Here is a 22577-nt window from a genome sequence, read left to right on the forward strand (position 1 = left end):
TGAGGATTAGACAAGGTGATCCTATTTCACCCTTTCCATTTATTATTATGGAAGAGACATTTGGTAGAGCAATAAGTAAAGCATAATCAGATAGGAAAATGCAAGGAGTGATGATAGTAGAAAATATCCTGAATGTCACACATTAGCAATTCACAGATGACACTTGTTGGAAATCTGATTGAAAAGCTCATTGTTGAAGATCAAAGAGGGAGATTGTTGCAAAGAAAGAAGATTGTTGTTTTCAATCATTGTTTTGTCATTGATGTCAAACCTGCTATTTGTAGGAATGACATTTGCTTATAAGATCCAAGTACTATCACTTAGTTAATTAATGAAGAGGATTTGATCAATAAGATGTAACAAGAGCACCTAAGGGAAAGGTTGAGTTATGATGTTGTAATGAAGTGCAAGGATAAGCTAAGACAATGGTTAAATGATGTATTGATAGCATACTCAAAGATATAGAGGTTGGTCACACTTAGAAACATTGGAGGAAGAAGTTGTAACAAGGTGGAATGCAAAGCTTAAACTAAGATCATTAGTGGGTGCCAAGCAAGTTAGTTGAAGCTGAGCAAAATCTTAGTAGGAGTCGAGTAATGGTAAATTCTAGTGTGCGTCGAGTGATCTTTAGGGGCCGAGTGAAGATTAGGTGTCGAACATCAGAAAATCTTAGTTGGTGCTGAGTAATCTTCAAGTGTCGAGCATCAGGAAAAACACAGTTGATGTCAAGTAATGCAATATGTGCCAAGCACCAGTATTTCAATCGTGTTGAGTTGTTGCATTATTTTAAATGATGAAGATTCACTAAATCTGAGCCAACAAAGTGGTTGTCTTGAATTTTGTGAACGAGTTGGAAGATAAGGATGATGAGTTGGTGGCATAAAATTCTATGAAAACCATTTTTGGGTGAATTTTAAAGGATTATTCAAGAAGTTTCTAGAGGAAACAAAATATGAGTTAGATGCAATGAATCCTACCTAATCCATGCAAATTGAAATTAAAGGATGAAAGAATCAAGTAGGAAAAGGACTCCAAGACTTCTATTTAAGGAAGTCATAGACCAAGAAGTTAATGCTACTGATATTGTTGCTGCTAAAGTGCCAAATTGCGAAGTAGATAGTGACATCTAGGAGAAGGAAGAACATAGAGGCTCTACTTCTACGAGTGGTCATGAAGAGATGATTGCATTGGTACATTGAGCATGGAGACTCAAGGAGACTAAGCTTGAAAGGAGGGCAAGCTGTCAGAGTTGCAGTGATGAAAGGCCCGGCAAGGGTATGAGCTGAGAAGTGATATGAGATCTGCAAGATAAGTTGTATGTTGTAGTCAAGTCAAAGTTTATTTCTAATACTCTCTAGCAATTTTATTAGACATGAAAATCCTATGGACTTAGGTTGGCCTAACAGCCATTTGTAAATCCTTTAACAAGGTGGCATTCCAAGTGAATGTTCTAAAGTCCTTTAACCAAGCCCACTTCTAATAGAGTGGTTAAATCCTCTAACAAGATCACATTTGACAGTGTGTTGTAAGCCTTTAACAGGGCAGGCCTTTCACAGGGCATCACTTCAAAAGAGTGAGAATTGAGTAGCATGTTACTGGTAGTTTTTCCCAAATTGGGTGTCCACGTAAATCACTATGTTATGTGTTGATTTCTTATGTGTTATGCTTGCATGTTGATTTATAGTAACTTGCTGGTTAGAAAAGTTAAAGCTTGGATGAATGAATAGTTGAATGGGCTCACTATACTTAGTGAAAAGTTTGAGTAGGACATTTGGACCTTGAATAATTGATTCACCCCTCGACACCCCCCCCCCCCCCCCCCCCCCCTCTTAGTTATTATAAAGCATTTCTAATAGACACTATCCTACTAGGGGTGAGTACACTAATAGAAGCATAGAACTTCAAATGGATCATTCTTAAATATACTGAAGCATCCGGACAAAAAGTAAAGGTAGAAAAATCAGAGATATTCTTCATCAATGCAAAACAAGAGTTTGAGGAAGATATAAGCAGAGAAATGGGATTTAGAAAAGGTGTATTCCCATGTAAGTACCTAGGGATATATTTAGAAAAACACATTAAAAGTACCAAGACCTGGAATAAAATTTTAGAAACAATATATAAGATAATGGAAAATTGGAAAGGGAGATGGTTGACCAAGGCAAGAAGAACCCTGAAAATCAAATCAACTCTCTCAAATATCCCAACATACCAATTGTCATGTCTACCTTTACCCAAAAGTGTGAATAAAAAATTGGAAGGAAAATTTAGTTTTTTTTTTGGAAAGGATTGGAAGAGAAAAAGAAAATGACACTCATTAAGTGGGATAATATATGTAAACCCAAAGAAATGGGAAGGTTGGGAATCAAGAACCTAAACTGGCGGAATGAAACATTAGGTGCAAAATTAGTTTGGAGAATGTACCAAGAAAGAAATAGTAAATGGGCCAAGATCGTGTATCATAAATACTTAAACTACTCTAACCCTTCATTAGTATTTAGAGTTTGTAATCCACCCGAAGGATCTAAGCTATGGAACTCTATGATGAAATGTAGAAACATGTATAACAAAAGTTATGAATAGTCATTTAAGAAAAGTTTCTAGAGAAGAGGGATCCTTTTTAAATTGGGATGCCAATATGAAAAAGAATTGGACAAATTTAACTAATCCACCTTTAATTTTTCCCAAGAAAAACTCTCAAGCTAGAAGGGATTGTAGATGGGTTCTACCTCCAAATTGATGGAAAAAACTAAACTTCAATGGAGCATCAAGAGGAAATCTAGGAGTATTAGGGATAGGTTGTATCATTAGCTTAGAAACAAGAGATTGGTTACCCATGAGAGATAAACCTATTGGGATAGCAACAAATAATATAGCAAAATTAGAAGCACTTTAGGAGGAACTCTTTTAGAGTTTAAAATTAGGAATTAAGAAAATTATCATAGAAGGGGGCTCTCAAATCATTATCAATGCTCTTACAAAAATGGTGACACCGAATTGGATCTCATTAATTTGAAATTAGAGACAATTTTAAATAGCATAGATAAATTTGAAGAAACAAGATTTTTTCATCTTTATTGAGAGAGAAATAAAATAGTAAACCATTTGGCCAACAAGGGTGTAGATGGTGAAGATATTACCATTATGGTATCCAACTCTTAGTTTTTCCCTCTACATTTAGCTTAGATTTCCGCTAGTTTGCTTTAACTTCATTTAACTTTGTGTCCCTCGTATTATTATATGTTGAGTTAAGAATTTAATGTAATATAGTAAGGATGCCCCAATAATTATTTAACTTGCTGTCCTTTCTTCAGTGCCATCATGAATTAGTAATGTTTGTAGTCTCGAGGTGCTTCACATGATCTCCTTCTAGAATCATCATGTCCTCATCGTAGTATGAATGCTTTTATTGGTCTATTTAAGGAACCCTATTCATTCACTAAATCAACATTTAAGCGTGTTGATTTTTTAGTTAACATCATGGAGTTAACCATCACTTTGTTTCATGCGACTGAGGCAAGAACCATGGCTTTCATGGGTTCAATTAAGTCTAAGCATTGGAACAAGATTCTTAATCGTGTTGATGACATGACTAGGGTGGCCATTAGTAGAGCCCTTGGGGAAAGGTTTTTTGATTATAGTTTTTTGTGGCATACCAATAGCGATGTTGTAGGGTCCTCCATAGCTTGGTTGTTTAGGGATGGCATTGGTCAATGGGAAATTCTACGTCTCTGTTATAACATTTTCAACCCCACCTGGTTAGTAGGGATAGAAGAATGCCTTCCTAAGACCCCAATTAAAACAAGGGCATCTGTAATTTGATTCTTTTAAATTCATCTAAAATCTAACTAGGGTATGCCCTTTTTAATTTTGTCCAAAATAGTACCAAGGTCCTTGAAAAGACTGGAGGTTTTCTTCCTTCGTTCTTTCCTATTAGTGCCCGCTTGAATGGAGACTTTGTAATCTTATTTATTCATTTGTATAAATATAGGACTTCAGCCTTTTATCAAGGAAAAAATAAACTAAAATAAATTTAAAATTAAAACAACAATTTAAAATTCAGTTTTTTAAAATTAAAAATATATTTATTTGAGACTTATTAAAATTGTTTAAAATAAATAACAATATTATTAAATTATCATACTGAACAATTAAAAATTATGTCATTCACTAAAATTCAAAATCAAGAAAATTCCACCGTTTTCTGAAATAAAAATACAAAAAGGAAAAACTCGGAGTTTAAATAAGAAGAAATTTTGTTTACCGGGGGCTAAACTGGCCAAATTGGACGAAGTCGTCGGTTATTTCTGCACATGGAAACGAAACCTTGAATAGCTACTTTAGATGATCAAGTCTACCTAATAAAATAAAATAAAAAATACAGTAATATTAGTTTCCAGAGGGAGCGCATATGTAAAATAATTACGACATTGATCTGGTTTTCATGGCGGCCAATGCATTGGCAGGGATGCTCTGATTGGAACGCATTCCAAAATCATTCCGGCAAGGAAATCTCTAATAGCACAAATAATAATTGTAATGGCTCCTGGATGGAATGTCAATGTTGTGAAACAAGCGGAATTATTGAAGCAAGAAGGCAATTCTTATTTTAAGAAGGACCGTTTAGGAGCAGCAATTGAAGCCTATACACAGGTAACTTTCCCCTCTTTAATGTACTAATTTAATTGTTAAATAAGCTAATCTGTGCATCTTTTCTTTTTGGTAGGCGATAACTCTGTGCCCAAATGTGCCCGCTTATTGGACAAACAGAGCACTTTGTCATAGGAAACGCGAGTAAGTATCGCATCCATTTTTTTAATCAATCTTTTACTTTTTCCTTTGTATTGTTTTATTCACTAGCATTGGAGCCTGTAATTTTTGTTTTCAACAACAGTGATTGGGAGAAAGTGGAAGCTGATTGCAGAAAAGCTCTAGAGCTCGACGCTAGTTCTGTTAAGGTCAGAATAAATGTTGCCATTGCGCATATTATTTATTTGAAGATATAACATTGTCAACCCTCCAAAATACGAATCTTTTGTATCTACTGATACTGTTTTCCGCAAACCCTACATCTGCAGCGAACAGTGACATTTACTTACTTTGACAACAGGGAATTCAAAATTTATGAGCCCAATAGAAACCACTATTTCTATCTGTGGCTTGCATTTAAAATCCACTAATTTTAAAATTGTAAAAGCTTGGCACTAATTCGGATGCCTAATTACCCAATACCACACGAAATTTTAGTTTAATTAGGTCTTTGCAATCTCGTTATTGAAAAAACAGATATACCTTGTGTGATTGTATTGAAGTTATTGCTGTGAGATTTTGACGCTATAATCCTAATCTATTGCTCTATTCTGATGACGGATAACAAGGTTTGATCCAAAGTATTAGTATATTAATATTTTTCAATTCAAGTTTTCTCAGGAATATTCATTTGTGAAATAAGCGATTTCTAGGTCACAGCCTAGCGAGAATGTTCTTGTTAGTGAATCATACTTGCGTTTTGTAACAAGGGCACATATCACTTTAGCTCATATGTATCGTTCAATTTTTCCTGCCATGGATTTCCATCTTCTGATGTAGCTTTGAATGCCTCCTTAATCCATTCACTCCAGGAATAATATATATGAAAACATAGGTTACTCCAATATCATCGGGAGGGATCAAACTCAAAAAGGTAATTAGTAATAACATCTTTTAAACTACAGGGTAATAAAATTGCAGTAAGTTGGATAACAGAAGTCAGGATCTCTTTAGATTGTCTATAAAACCAAATTGTCATGAAATAGACTCCCCTTAAATGAATATGACAGCAAACTATTCTTGGAAGTAACTAGCATTGTTCTCAAAAGTTTGACTTACATCTACCTTGCAAATCTAGGATCCCAAAAACCCCTCCTTGTTACACTGAAGAATGCCTCGTCAAAAGGGCTGTTCTAACTAACCTCCATTTCTGGTTATATTGTGTTCTTCAGCTTGGACAATTTACTCTTGCAGTGCTTTGAGATTCATTGCTCTCTTAGGCACATGTCACTGGGTGTTTTCTGTATGGATCACTTCAAATTTGATATGTAGAAGATTTAGGAAATAGATATAACAAATAGAGGTAAACACCCATCATTTCTTACAAAAGTAATGTTGATTGTATCCTCTGAGACAACTAAGAAGATATAACACTATTGCACATAATCTTAAGTGCAGACAATAAATGCAATAATAATATTTTGTATAATTTTCACATAGATACTTAGTCACCAATGCCCTCAGTCTAGGGTCAGAGGTGGATGCCGATGCCTCCAAAGGCGGATCTGCTGGGGAGGTACACATGATGCATAAGTTACATGCAAACTATTAATACTACACATTTGAAATCTTTATAAATGATGATATTATATTGAATAGAAGATAGTTTAATTGTTTCCAATCATCTCCTCTGTTATTAATTTCAAGTGTACTATCAACTGTTTGACAAACCGAATATCATTTCAATGTACGTTTTGAATCTTAGTTCAATCAAATATGTCAGCTCATGTGTCTTCAAACTTTTCTTTCATAGACTGGTTTTCCTAAGCAACACCATGATCACACATAGTTTTAGCTAGAGTGCCATTTAAAAGTAATGGTTTCACTGTAGTGCTGTGGATTTTAAGCATGTTTCATCCATGATGCAGCTCATTAACTTCTTCATGAAGGCTCCTCTTAAGTATGCATTCTTAAAGCTTTGTGGTTGGACATCAAGAGGTTCCTTCCAAGAGGAATGATGTAGATTAAGATGATAGTAGCAGACTGACATTGGCTTTATGTGGGGAGTCGGGGACCTGGCTGTGAATATGACTTAGATTTTTCTTTAAGAGGGACCTATTACTTGGTTGCATTCCATACAAAAGTGTTAACAAGAAAATTTAAAAATCACCCAAGATGAATGATGATTGAACTTGAAATTCCTTATAAAAGTGTTAAATATAGACTACACTGTAATATAGAATGTATATTGATAATATATTCTTGTGTTTGGTCATTCATCTTGGGGATTGATCTTATTTGTCATTTGACTAACAATTGTTATTTTATAATATAAATATCAAATAATATGTATCATGTATATAATATTTAATAGGGAACATCTATTTATAATATATATTTTAACATAGTCAAACAAATCCACATCCCTCCAAATTTTTTTTTCACACATCCATGCACTCGATTCTCGTGTCCGCATCTGTATCAGCACCCGAATAGGCAACTTAGCACACATACATTAAAAGCTGAGTAGTCATTTCATGTTGATAGATATGTATTAAGTAAATGAGAAACAGGTTTCACTTTTCCCTTTTTATTTCATTTTCACGGTCCATTCCCTGGTCTGATATTAGTATCAAAGTGTTTGGGAAAATCCATTCACAGCAAAATAAGTCTTACTAAAACTTATTTGTTGAATTTTTTGATTCTCCATTTCATGGTAGAAAATGTTTTTACTGACAACAAATAAATCAACCGCAAACATTTATTTGCAGCATTTTTTCAATCCTTATATTGTTCTATACTATTTGAAACCCTATTAAATTTGAATTCCTTTTATCCCTCCCATTTTTTCTCTACTTTTTTTCTTTTTTCAAATATTTGAAAACATGCAGAATTAAAGACCGAACAGAGCTAAGAGAGCAATTGAAGAGTAGCAGCACATTTTCTCAGAGATTAAACATTTTGTTGTGATTGCACTGGGTTGCACAACTGCTGTTGACGTTTAGGATTATATTCACAAGGCTGGCGCAATGCTACATGGGGACTTTGGTTTTTTTCTTTTCTTTTCTTACAAAATTACCAAAGGAACAATGAATCGGAATTTTTGAAAGTTTGAAAAAATATGATTGTGTAAGAACTAGTGCACCTGCATGAGGAACGTAGGGTTGGATGAACATGAGATGGAATCATTTTTTCAGAAGTAGGGCATTCCAATTTGATATTTATTATTTATCCATTTGGACTAGGTTTTAGGATGCTGAGCAACTGTTCAAGCCCCATTCAGAAAAGGTAGAGTGAATTCTATCTCATATCTTCTGATAACATGGATAGTTTTCATCATCAGTCTGCTCTGAACAAACCCAAAGCGTTTTGAATAGTCTGTGGTTTTTTGTTGGCTTCAATTCTGAAAAATTGTTGCTTCCCAATAAAGATGTTTTTTTTGGTGGCATCAGAAGCTCCACGTCTCCAATGAATTATAAAATCATCATTGTAAGATTCCGAGGGCTTAATCAAGTCAGAGGCCTCAACATCCTCGCAGTTCTACCCATCAAACAAAAACTGCCTTCTTGTCTTCCTAAAATTTGGAGACCAGGATTTTGGCGAAACCCCATAGTAAGTTGAGCCATCTCATTCCCATTGGGTCCTTGATACTGCTTCCCTAAGAGGATTGACTGGCAACGGAGTATTCCAAGAGCTACATGTATCACTTCCCATGGCCCCAAAACCACTGTTATGTATACTTTTGAAGATCCAACCCAGACCGAGATATAGAGCAGCAAATGTTGCCAACTGATAGTTTTTGAGGCCTGTAGCTGCTGCTGTGCCAATTCACCAGATTTTCTCACTGTACAATTTTGCAGGACTTGTTATCTTTTCTGTTGACAATTGTGTCATGGAAAGGATAAATACATATGCAGAGACAGAAGTTGAATATCAATAAATATCTTCTGCAAATAAATTCATCACTGAGAACAAAAAATACTGGTAAATCTATGTTGAAGAAGGAACAAAATAGTATTTCAAGAAGAAATGGATAATATACGGAGATTGAAGAATTTTTTTGATCGATAGTAGGGTATTGCCAATATTTTATTAATTTTAAACATTTACAATCTTTTTTTTTCCCCCATTCAAAGTGCAAGCACTGGGGGGAAAGAACGGGGAAGAAAACCCCCATTCTAGCTTAGGATGCAAGCATCCTGTTTGTTTATAATTACAATTGTCTCTATTTATGAGAGAGGACTTTGGAAAGAGATGTTGGAAATTTGCTTAGTGCTCCCCTTGAGATTCGTGACAAGGGCTTAACCGCCTCTTGTGTAGTATAAGTTGAGTGGTTGTATTGGGCATTGACAGATCGGTCTTTTGGTGCAACGACAACCCCACTCTAACAAGTGGTATTAGAGCTTGGTCACAAGTTCGAAGACTCAGGCCCTTGGGTAACGCTGAGGGGGAGATTGTTGGAAATTAGTTCCGTGCTCCCCTTGGGATTCATGAGTAGGGCTTAACCTCCTCCTGTGTACTATAAGTTGAGTGGTTGTGTCAAGCATTGACAAATCAGTCTTTTGGTGCAACGGCAACCCCACTCTAACAAGACATACCTTCCCTTACGTATTTATAAATTTTATCTCATTAGTACTTTGTAGGTTTGCCTCTTAATTTCACAAAAGAGGTTTTGGAATGCATACATTCCCTTATACTAGTACAATTCTATGGATAAAACTGGATTACAAAGAATGCCCCTGGTTTGCAAGAACTTTGAGAAGGTACTTCATCTCTTATGGTGGAATCTGCTTTGGTTTTCAGAGTGTTTTACTGCTTCACTCTACTTTGATGCTGATTTTCTTTATCACAGTATTCTTCCATCTGGCTAAGAGCATTGCTAGTTCTAATGCTCTGAGAAAGTGAATAAACAATAATGAAATGTGTTTCTGATAAATTTACGAGAGTAAATTATTTCTTAGCCAATCATTTTTCTTGGTAGTTCTCCTCTTTCCTTTATTAAATTGGCCTGGTTAATTTGATTGACCAGGCATTAGGCCGACTTTAAGAAATTTGATTTACCAGGATGATATAGTTGTGGATGGTAAAACATTAAGTGGGTCATAGTGATGTTAGACTACTATCAATGGTAATGTGCCAAAGAGCAGGTTGGAGGAATGCGGATAGAAAACTTATTGAATAGGCCAGTTGATAATCAAAGACTCAGTATCTGATCTTAGCTGCAATGTTAGGAATGTTCTTATACACTCATAAGGGTCTTTTCACTTAAAAACATGAATGATAATGCTAAATGTATCATTACTATTGAAGTCAACAGTCAGTATTAAATGGTGAAGTAGTCTACTATGCCACAAAAGCCTTGCATTATCAAACAGAATAAGGTACAATCCTACGTAAAGAGAGTAAGAAGGATGGAAATGGCATAAGTACAATTGATCCAGATCTGCAAAATAATAGGAGGCTGAAACACCAAAGACTGAAAGAAAAACCAAAAAAGAACTTAAATAAGAGCATGACAAGGAAAACAGAAGCACAAAAATGAGCAAAGGAGGCTGGAGGAAGGACACCAAGATCCGACACACCTAAGGAAGACTAAAAAAGATGATAAGGGTTGAAGAAAACAACAAGAAACAAAGAAGGTCAACAACAAAACAGAGACAAAAGGAGAAAGAGAGCTGTATCACACCTAAAACACTGGACAAACCGCTCATGCCACCCAGATCTGAAAGGAGGGAAAAACCAGGGAAAAGAGAAAACTGGGGAACAAAAACCAAAATGGCATAGAGAGAAAAGCAGGCTGCTGCCGGGGTGAGGGGGAGATATCGAGGGAGGGAAAGACCAGAGACAATCTACAAATGAAAGATGACACTCAAAGGGTGAAAGAGACTAGCAAACAATGACCTACAGGTTAACAAAGATAACTACAAAATGAAGGAGGAAACTAGTCTTAGGTTATTATGGTCTCTAGGGAAAGTGAAACAAGTATTAATCAAAACATCCTTCATCCTATAGAAAACACATTAAATAATGCAACCGTTGATTGTGGTTATAAAGTGATGCTGGAGCTTTAACAGAATTAACTCCTCCACGAATCAAAGCTTGGATAAGAATGAAAATAAAGGCCCTATTAAAGTTTTCTTAGCAAATGTGATCCAATTTGAGCAGACCAAATTTAAAGAGAAGATAACATTTATACTCCCTGAACTGTGTAATCAAGTCGCTGAAATCTAAGAGAATTTGAGCATTCAAAACTTATTACAAGGAGGATTTTTTATATGCGCTCTTAGTTCTTACCTTATATTGTTGAGGGAATGATCTCTGCAAATGTAATAACACTACCTTTTTTCTGTGTGATCCAATGCAGATTTGAATGTTACATAAATATGTGTAGAAGTGACATGTCTCTATGGTAATTTATAAAATTAATCATTAATCAAACTATATATATATGATGATGATGTTTTGTCTAATTGATGATTAACCAATAATCATAGAAGGATTATCTCTAGGTCAATTCAATCTGACTGCAGTTACAACATTAACAATTAAAGAAGATACCGACAATGTTGTTGTAGAGATATTCATAAAACTAGGTTTTTGAGAGGGAGAGAGGAAACACAAACATAATAACTATACAAACTTATATCAATCATATATTTGCATTACATTCCAAAGCTGTTCATAGATTAATAATAACCAGTTTATAGGGGAGAAGTTATTATAATGGATCCTATTAGAGAAAATGATCCACGCTAGCTAGCACTACAGAGACAAAAGCTCCTAGGCTAATGCTTTAATTGCTATAGTGAAAGCTGTAATTTAGCCATATAACCAGAAACCAAGTGATAGAGAGCACTGTCACAGTTGGTGACTGACAGTAATTTCATCATCTGAATCCTCGGAATGTGGCCCAACTCATATTTTAGTTTTGCCTTTAGCATCATCCTGGGCTGCCATCTTCTTTAGCCTGCTGAACTTAACCAATTTTGGCAGAATAAACTTCATCTGGTCCAGATTTTCCAAGGCCAAGGAAGGGGGTATAATATATCCATAGGATCGAAAGTAAGTATCCAGCCATTCTGATTTTTCTTCTTTGAATGATTCCGAACCATCTCATTAGAAAATTGACGTTCTTTTCCATATCCGACCAACAAGTGTCAAAGGCAAGGGGGTCCCTAATAACCAGGATTGGGCGCCTAATGGTTTTAGCATTTTCCAGACTCCCTATAGGTGTGTCCATATATTCCTCTGGATAAGGGATTTTCTCCCTTTTGTTCACATTGAAGATTGCATTGTTCAAGCTCTTAAGCCAGGTTCTCTCAAATATGATTTGACACAGTCCCAAAATATCACTTGTTTAGCTTAGCACAAAAAAGACAGGCAATTAAGGAACCTACTATGTCACTGTTGGCTCACCAAGTATTAGTATAGTTAAAATGCCTTTCACCTAACACCCTCTCCACTTCCTGCCTAGTTAGGTCATAAAGGTCATTCAGGTTAGGGTTCCAACATTCAAGTTTAGTCTACCTTACAAAGGCCATTGTTCAATGTTTACTTTCATGGAAGAGCACTATGTCTGTATCCATCTTACAGGTTTTAGCTAACACTCTCACAAATTTGCAATGATGGAAGCCAATTAGTAGTATATAGGCAAATATGAACTCTGCTTTACTCTAGATGATAATGCCTTTGGTCATGAGTAAGATAAGCATTTATGGTGGCAACTCATGATTGTAAGATATAGTACCTCGCTTGGGATAGATTACTGGATTGAGATAATAATTCCTATGTTTAAGGTCAAATATGTTCTTGAGATTAGAGAAATTTAAAATGTAAGGTAACATTGGCTAGGGTTTTTTGATTAAAGAACTGGTAAAACTACCATTTGGCAACTGTTTCAAAAAGGGATAATGATAATTCACTATGAGCTATTGACGCTTCATAATTTCTTTGCAATCATTTAGGAAGATTTTGTAATCTTTATATCATTTAACTACATTAGTCTTAAAAACCTCACCTTATGCTTGAAAAGATAGTGAAAATTGGGATATCTAGATGATTAGTGCAAGTGGATGATTATACCTTTGACACGTGCTGATGGATTGATGATAACTGGTGTGAGTGTTAGAGAACGGCAGCAAATAAGATTTGAATAGGGCATTCTCTGTCATGACTATAAACATGCTAAAACATTTCTATGTTATTTTCATGATTTACTTTCCGATTATATTTTATTTTATATCTATTAATTTGTATGGCTGTAATATGATTGAGGGAGGTGTACTATGAGGACCCTTCCTTATAAGGGTAGTCTTTGTATATCTAAATATATGATAATTTGTAAAGATATTGGGCTAATGATTTGGAAATTACACATATTTCTTAGTATTAGATATTGTTGTGGAAAAAAGCTATGGTAAAAAATTTAATAGTGACTAGTTAGACCAAAGATTTCTAGATATATTACTCAAATATGAATGTTTATAAAATCGAGGCTGACTGCTCCCTTGTTAGCCAACTCATCGGCTACAATTTTACCTTCCCTATAAGATAAGATAAGATAAATTTATTAAATGTCCAACAAGAGACCACAAATGGATCTAAGGGACTGAAGAGAGTTCAACAGGGCCGCAACCAGCAAAGGGAGCACCAAACGGTGTCCCTATAGAAATGTTCAAATTCAGTATTTGGAAAAGAGGATATAAGTGTCTGAAATTGCTTGAGAAAGGATTGAAGCATCCAATTGGGAGTTTTCCCAGTTCTTAATGCATAATGACTATTAGAGGGTCACCTTCTATTTCTAAGGATCTTAAGCCTAGGTTCTCACTCAATATTAAACCTTCGGTTAGTGACATAATTTAAGCCTTATTATTTGTAGATTCGGGCAAAGGTTTTACCAGGCAGGCTATAACCTTCCCTTCATTATTGTGAACAATGCAACCAATGCCAAAAACTCCTGGGTTTCCTTAGAAGCTCCATCAAAGTTCAATTTGTATCATCCCTGTTTTGGTGGTTGCCATTTACAATCAGCTTGACCCTCCTTACTCTTGAGTCCCCCTTTCCCAAATTGAGGAGGGATAATCAGACCAAACCAATTCTTACGCATAATCCCATCCATATGAGAAAATATACCTTTCGAGTGATTAATGTTATGGATCTATTGTTGAGGGTTTCCACAATGCTTGCTTCGATTTTGTTACCAAGCATTTGAACTAACATTCCCTTATCTTGGAAGAGGCTACAATTGAGTTCCTTCCATAGTTCCCAAGCAACTATAAAAGGGGTTAAAATCCATATTTTGTGGTATAGGCCTTTATATATCTTAGTTGGCCATTGTTTAAAGAAGTCTATAAAAGAAAAATGATGAGCCGTGGACCAAAGGAGATTTTGACATATATCTAACGAACATTATTTAGCGAAGGGACAATTAAGTAAAATATGCTCCCTTGTTTCTTCTGCATTTATACATAAGATACATTTAGGTGGGCCCTTGTAGCCTTATTTTTTCAACCAATCAGCTGTAAGGATTCTATTTTGCCTAGTAGCCCAAAAAAGGTTCTTGCCTTAGGAGAGCAAAATTTATCCCAACATAGATTGAGAGGATAATCCGATATTTCCCAATTCTGTGAGTTTGAAATCTGGTTGTAAAATTCTTTAACTTTATATATTCTGTCCTTCGACCCTCCTTATGCTAACCTATCCCGTCTTTCTTTAACAACCAATTGTCTTTTTGAAAGTAGTTTTAATAGCTTTGATTTGTGATGTTCTTGAAGCAGAACATTATCCGCATCTTTCCATCTCCATCCAATTGCAGGGTTCGCCTCATCCTTAATAATGTAATCGCAAAGATTTTTACCTCTATATTGGAGTAAAGTGGATTTAATGCTGGGATTTAAGCTTAAGGATTCTAGGGATTGTCTCGAATCCAAGTTTCTTCCTAGAAGAGGGTTGTTTCCTCATTTCCTATATCCCAAGTTAGTTTCTCATTATTAATAGGTATGCATGATTTGATGAAGTTCCAAATCCTTGATCTGTTAGGGTGGCTTTTAGCCCTGAATAAATTAATGGGAACAACATTCCATATACATTTGTTTAGAAGAATAGAAGCCCATTTTCTTTCAAGTGAAAGATTTTCCACACTAGTTTGGCACCTATGGCTAAAGTTTTCCATATCGCGTTTTTAATCCATAGACCTCCTACTCCTAAGGGTTTACATATGTTTTTACATTTAATCAATGTCATTTTTTAATTTTCTGAAGAACCTTGCCAAAAATATTTTCCTTAGTTTTGAAGCTAATTTGTTTTTGGTAGAGTTCAAAAGAGGAAGAATAGACATTTGATAAATAGGGATTGCTGATAAAACAGATTTAATTATGGTTATTCTACCTGTGTTTGATAATCGTTTGCCTTTCCAAATATCTACCTTGTTGGTGTAACGTGGTTAATATATGGTCGCATAACTTATTACTTTTGGTGCCTTCATCTAGAGGGATACCTAAGTATTTGCATGGAAAGTTGCCTATTTTAAAGCCTAAAATTTGACAAATTTTCGCTTCCAATACATAATCTGTATTGAGAAAGAAGATTTGTGGAGGATATGGTCCCATAACTTATTAATTTTGGTGCCTTCATCTAGAGGGATACCTAAGTATTTGCATGAAAGTTGCCTATTTTAGAGCCTAAAATTTGACAAAGTTTTGCTTCCAATACATAATCTGTATTGAGAAAGAAGATTTCTGGCCCCTCCACATTTACTCATCGATAAGAAGTATCCATATACTTGTTGAGAATATACTTAATCTGTGTTGCTTCTGCCCTAGAGCTTTTATCAGGGAGGATAGTATCATCTGCAAATCGTTGATGGGTATTGTTAGGGGAATTATCAGTGATCTTGACCCCTTCTATTTTCTTTTCCGTACTTTCTGTATAGATCTACCTAGTCACCCTGTCTAATACCATTTGTTATGCTAAAAAACCTTCAGGATTCCCATTAACTAAAATTGACATCTTTGGAGTTGAAACACAACTATGGATGAGATTTATTCATTTTTTGGAAAAGCCAAAAGCTATTAGACACTTGCATAGAAATCTCCAATTTACTTTATCATACGCCTTCTGGATGTCAAGTTTTATCATTATTCATGGTTCCTTGTTTGTATATGCTGTATGTATAATTTCTTGGGCTATGATTATTCCTTCTAGGATGGATCTGTTTGGAACAAACCTTGTTTGTTCCTCAAAGATAATTTTGGGGGGTAATACTTTAAGTCTATTTGCTAAAGTCTTAGATAGAATTTTGTAAATTGTATTGCAAAGAGCTATTGGTCTAAAATCACATACGTTAGAATAATTAGACTTCCTAGGTATTAATTTCAAAAAGGTGTTATAAATTTCTGATAATAGCGTTCCTGAGTTCCTAGTTGCTTCTATTGTTTCAAATAAATCCTTTCCTATGATGTTCCAACATTTTTGGAAAAACATGGTATTAAAGCCATCAAGTTTGGGAGCGTTATATGGGTGCATTTGAAAAACTGCCACTCTAAGTTCTTCTAATGTTAATTTACTGTTAATCCATTTGTTGTGTTTTGTTATTAGAGTTGGAATTGATGATAGCATTTCTTTTTGTGCTACTAAATTTGAATGATCATTTATTATATATGTCGACAGGAGCTCACTATTTCCTTGGCAATTTCCTTAGGGCTTTCTAGAAGCTGTCCTTGTCTATTATTAATTTAGTTATTTTGTTAATAGCTCTTCTTTTTTTTTTTGCTATTATGTAAAAATTGTGTTTTCATCTCCCTCTGATAACCATGCTTCCCTATATTTTTGTTTCTAGTAAATTTCTTCTTTTGCTAAGATATCCTCTTGTTTAGCTAGTGGTTCTTTTTCTTTGTGATAATTGTCATTCTTCATATAACCTTAATAACTTCCTCATTGAGATTTGCCATTCTTGTTCTATCTTAAGTTTCTCATTAAATATATTATGAAAATGTTCTCTATTCTAGACTATTAATTTGTTTTTAATGAATTTGAGTTTGGATAAAAAGCAGAACATCTTGAACCCTTCAACTTTGGTTCATTTCACCATAAATCTATTAAATCCAAAAAGTCTCTATGCTGGAACCACATGTTTTCAAATTGGAAGGGTTGTCTGGGAGGGAGAGTGGGTTCAAAAATTTCTAACTTAACAGGGAAATGGTCTGACCCTGAGATTTTTAGGATTTCAGCCCCTAAGGAGAAGTCAAAGCTAGAGAAGGCATCTCCGAACATGAATCTGTCTAGTCTCTCAGTTATTTGATTGAAGTCCTTCCTCTTATTGGTCCAGGTGTAAGTACCGTTATTAGTTTTAATATCTACAAAATTCGTAGCTGTGACCCACTGGAAAAAATCCTCTTGAGCTTGTGAGATACGCTTGTGTCTGCCATATTTTTCACTGTTATCTAATACTGCATTAAAATCTCCTCAAGTATGAAAGCTTCTGAGATATTGGAGGACATAAAATTGCCGATCTGATTCCATACTTATCTATTTGCAGTGATTATTGGGCCATAGATATTAATAATTACAAAGGTAAGATTACTATTTACACTTTTAACTTTTCAAGTTATCCAATTAGAGATGAGTGCTATACTTTCAAAGCTGATTTTCCTAGGGTCCCATAAAATGGCTAGTCCTCCAGACACTCCTAATGATTCTATTCAGACAGATTGCCAGATGCTTAACTTTTTTGTTAATTTATCTACCTCTATTTTGCTAGCTTGGTTTCTTGTATAAGAACCTCTTTAACTTTTCGAGTTATCCAATTAGAGTTGAGTGTTACACTTTCAAAGCTGATTTTCCTAGGGTCCCATAAAATGGCTAGTCCTCCAAACACTCCTAATGATTCTACTCAGACAGATTGCCAGATGCTTAACTTTTTTGTTAATTTATCCACCTCTATCTACCTCTATTTTTTATCATTTCTCCTAACGAATTCCCAATGCATTTTAAAATTTGGCGGTGAAGTAACTCTGCTGGAATTTTTTTAATTACAACCCATGTCAGAATGGTTTGATGATTCATATGAATTAAACTCAAGTTCGGTTTCAATTTAAAGAAATTAATACTATATCCTTCAAAAAAACAGACTGGTCCATAAAGTAGATTATCCCTAATAATTCTGTTATTACAATGCAAGTGAATCATTTTATCAGAGAGAGAGAGGTAATAGTTACTTGTTCGCCTAGCGCTTTGGATCTTTAGTCTGGGACCATTCCAGAGAGCAAAGAGGCCAAGGCTTTTGCAATTATACCAGCATTCTTCAGAATAGTTGTTGCTAACAATGATGTATTGTCCTGACCACCTACTTGATGTTTCCTTGTTGTTGCTAAGTGTTTTGTTACAACTTCACCCTTGTCATTAGCCACCTGCACTGCAGGTGTGATCGATTTGCTTGCTATACTTTTTATGGCTTCTTGATTGTTACTCTATCTCCCCTTTGGATTTTTGAATGTGGGTAGCTCCTTGTATGGGAGGATTTTTAGGTATTTTGCCGAATTACGGGCTTTAACGTTGTGTTCCGATATGTGTCTTTTTGAATTTACAGGGATTGAATTCACACCTATAGCCAAGGGATGTCTAAGGTTAATACTCTTCTGCACCTTGGATACTTTCCTTTTCTGGACTAGCTTCTATCGCTCTTTTTGATCTTTTTTGTAGTTTGTCTCCATGAGATTTTGAGGGGATCATTGATGCCTATTTCCTTATTTGAGCCATGATCTGATCTGGTCGACTGGGAGGATTTGTTGAGATTATTTTGATTTTTCCAGGTCTGCGATATCTTCTTCCCTCTTTCTTCGTGGAGCTTTGAGAGGGCTTCTAGGCTATTTCTGCAAACGATAGATGGTGTTGCGACATAATTTAGCTTGGTGGTTGCTCTTTTGATGGCCACTTCTCAGAGAATGGCACTGCTTCCTGGTTTTCATTGTTATTTCTTCCACATTTTCTGGATATTGGGTTGCACATTTTGTTTTTTGTGGATTGTTTTGAATAGTTTTTTAGATTTGTGAATTTTTCTTTGTGCTCTGCCATAGGTTGCTATGATAATAATTAATAATTAAATATTAAGTGATATTAAATAAAATATTATCCTAGTATCATTTATAATATAATTATACCATATAAATATCATACATCTAAAATACATATATTAATTAAATATTTCATAATATAATTCTGAAATATATATTAATAAAAAATTATATAATAAATACGAAATGCTAATATCCTTAATTCTGCAATCTTTTTTTGAAAAAAAAGGGGTAAACGCTTTGACCTGGAGCTATGAACCAGTGAGGCCACAAACGGGGGACCTCATCCCTAATAGATTCAAACCTTGATGGCAAGGATAACAACTCAACAACATAACTATCACAACATGCCACTATTGGCTTAATTCTGCAATCTCATAATATAAACTGAAATATATTATAATAAATATCATATATTAGTAAAAGTATATATAATAATATATACACCAAAATATCAATACCACACATTGATCACATTCAAATGACTCTAGAATAGAGTCTTACACAGCTTATGAAAAGTTTATCCATATTAATTAATAGAAAACATTATTCATAAATGACTGCACTAAGCGTTGGTGTGATTATAAACTATCTTTGCCCTTTACAACAGTGACTATAACTGATGCCAGACAAGGTACATGCCTTGGATCATAAATCACAGCCGCAGTGAGAAGACATGTCAATGACCAAACAAGGAAGGACACAAAACAGCACTATTATGAGAATCAGGGAGGGACACAATATTTATTTGGTGGATATCTTATCATAGGATGTATAAATGCCTTGCTTGTCTACAAATGGCTCAGGAATTCATGGTTGAATATAGTGGATAAGTGTTGACTAGTAGAAGATATATCAGAAAGTTGCTAAGAGACAGCGTTTCAAGTTTTAGAAGACTAATCAATCATAAACAAAGCAATATCAAAGTATTGAGCAGTGACTACACATGGTACTGAATAAAGAAGAGAAGCGATTAAGTCACTTAGCTTGTGAGGATGGAAAGATACAATAAAGGGATGAATTGATGTCAATAAAAAGAGGTGGTTAAGGGAAGGAAACATCTCTTCACATCCATAATATATAACCTTCCGATATTGGAATTTACATAAGAGAGACAAACCCACATTTTGGATCATACAGCAGAAGAAGCATCAAATACAGAAGAATTTATATATTAAATAGGAAACACAATCTGATCATCATCAGCAAGAAGAGATAGTGATTCAAGTGAGAGGACAAGAAGGGATTAACAGCCGTCAGCAATTTCTGAACTTGGGATCACTGTATCATCTTTGACTGCACCCTATTAAATAAATATGCAATTGATTACATTGAACTGATATACACAAGGGACTGTTTATGCATCATCATATTACTGGTATCTGCTCTACAATAATCACATGTGATCAGGCTCTGCATCGTTTAATTGAAATCTTTTTTTATATGATATTCATAAGTCTGCAAGTGGAATGTGTGACTTAGGTAGAATACTACATGTATTTATAGTGCATCTGATCATTACTTCACAAGACAGGTAAGTCCTGCGGTGGAACTGACCATGCTACATCATGCAAAGGCACTAGATGAGGTATGTGGTGGAATGGGCATGGGCTACATCATACAAAAGCGCTAGATAAGGCCTGCAGTAGAATGGGCATGATCTACATTATACAATGGCACTATTTGTGAAGGATAGTTCATATGGAAGAATTATTGTGAGAATTCATAACCATATAGGCAGATTGTAGTATACTAACAATATAATCAATCTGTATGTATATGTATGTGTGTGCATGTACTTTTTTCTTCTTTGTTGATTGTAGGACCTAAATCAGGGATTATTAGGCTATCTTAAGTGGTAAAGTTATATCTCTAACAATCTTACGATTCCTATTTTAATGCATTTTTTATTTTGGTGAAAAGAATTAGGCCAATCCCAAAAGGGGGACATTAGAGAGTCAACTTGAGAAATTTTCTTAGGTAAACTCAAGTGTTCACTAGGTTGATGAAAAATCTAAAACTGTAGAAGAGAACAAGTTAATGTTCTAAGGATCCTTTCTGCAGATGTAATAACACTGCCATGGTATTGGTGTGTTCCAAATGCAGATTCGAATCTCATATAAATATGAGAGGAGTTCATGAGACGTGTCTATAGTTTAATCATCTTTTATTAAATAATCATATATTAACAAAAATAATAATATGTATAACAATATATATATATGTATGTATGTATGTATTGTACAAAATAATATATATTATTTAACTTGAATAAGTATATATAGGAAATGATGATTTACTAATAACAATAGTGTATCATAGATCAAATCAATCCATATGAAGCTACAACCTTAACACTCCCTCTTAGCTAGGGAGGATTTGTAGAACACATCACACTTTCAAGCGTTTAAGGATATCAACATATATCCATCAACTTAGATGTTATCTTTCAATATCATTTGGAGTATGATTCAACAAGTGTTGATGTGTGGTAGCTTCAGTTGGATAAACCTATATATAATTATCTATGAGATATAGTTATATATATGTGTTTATTATTATATAAGATAAATTAATATAATAATAATATATATATCTAGGGTTATATTTATTATAATATTAATTATTTATTAACAAATAGACATGTCCCTTTAAGGGACATGTCTATTCATGGCTTATGCTTATTAATATGATGAGAGTTGTTTTTGGAACACATATATTAAATGACACTGCTTAGTACATTTGCAGTGATTCTCAAGAAAATCAACATGGTATCAGAGAAGGCGACTCTCAGACCTTTTAATATTGAGACAACTACAATAACCAATCTGAAATCAAAAGAAGAGCGATGGTGTATGTAGACTTTCTCTATAAACATTGAATAAATCAAGCTAGAAGCAAACAACAGAATTGTGACAGAGACAATCAAAGAGTGCTTGCTAAAATATCAATGAAAGAATTATATTTCTTAATCGTGTCCAATCTCTTGGGCTCATAAGAAAGAACAACAACATATGTATCAAGAGATAAGGATGAAGTGTGCAGATGTGAATAGAGAGAAGCATGGCGTACACTTACAACAATGAATTCATCATAAACTTTGGTTCCTATGCAGCAACAAGAATTTAGTTCGATATTTGTCAAGACAATGATTTGCTTTAGAGGTCAAAACCATTCATTCATGCCGAGCATAAGTGAAGTACTTCAAGATCTTTAATTTGGCTCGGGAATGCATACAAATGTGGTGGCATCTTGGTGGATGCGATGTGGCCCAGGAAACTATCCATGTAAAACAAAATGTGACTCTTTGATTAGCAAGTTCAACAAGAAAAGATCTTAGTTAGACCAACCACGTAGAAACCCAATGAATGCCGATATTATTAAAACGTGATGTGATGTGTACCTCAGTTAACACTAGTTTCAAACTCTAATTTATAATGTTAATGCTTTTCATATTGTTTGAATAATGTTTGTTGCTGACGGTACAAAGAGAGATGACTGTGTATATATCAATTACTCCCCTTCTACAGTCTCCTTAATATACAAACAAAGAAGAAAAAATCAATAAACACGAAAGAGGGTGTAAAGTCACAAATCAACCTTAAGGGAAAATCATTACCCAACTGCATGGAAGAAACTTTTGCATCAGGCACAAAACATACAACTCAAGGCAAGTCATCATTATAGTGACTTGACTACAATATTGGTGGTGGATACACACTTAGTTATGTTTAAACGATAATGTGGGCCTAAGTAATC

At 34.6% G+C, this 22577-nt stretch overlaps 1 protein-coding gene across 1 annotated transcript in view; it reads left to right on the forward strand.

Annotated features, from left to right (window-relative positions):
• The first annotated feature begins 4391 nt into the window (after window positions 1–4391).
• Window positions 4392–22577, forward strand: part of CHIP (carboxyl terminus of HSC70-interacting protein) — a 53783-nt gene continuing 35597 nt past the window's right edge. Inside the window, exons 1-3 of the mRNA XM_089823300.1 lie at window positions 4392–4653; window positions 4727–4794; window positions 4895–4958. Coding sequence (XP_089679426.1) covers window positions 4540–4653; window positions 4727–4794; window positions 4895–4958 — 246 coding nt within the window. The 5' untranslated portion in view covers window positions 4392–4539. The remainder of the gene's footprint in view (window positions 4654–4726; window positions 4795–4894; window positions 4959–22577) is intronic.

The sequence above is a fragment of the Cupressus sempervirens genome, chromosome 3, assembly GCF_028749045.1.
Source record: "Cupressus sempervirens isolate cs-2001-9-10 chromosome 3, ASM2874904v1, whole genome shotgun sequence".
Lineage (NCBI taxonomy): Eukaryota > Viridiplantae > Streptophyta > Pinopsida > Cupressales > Cupressaceae > Cupressus > Cupressus sempervirens.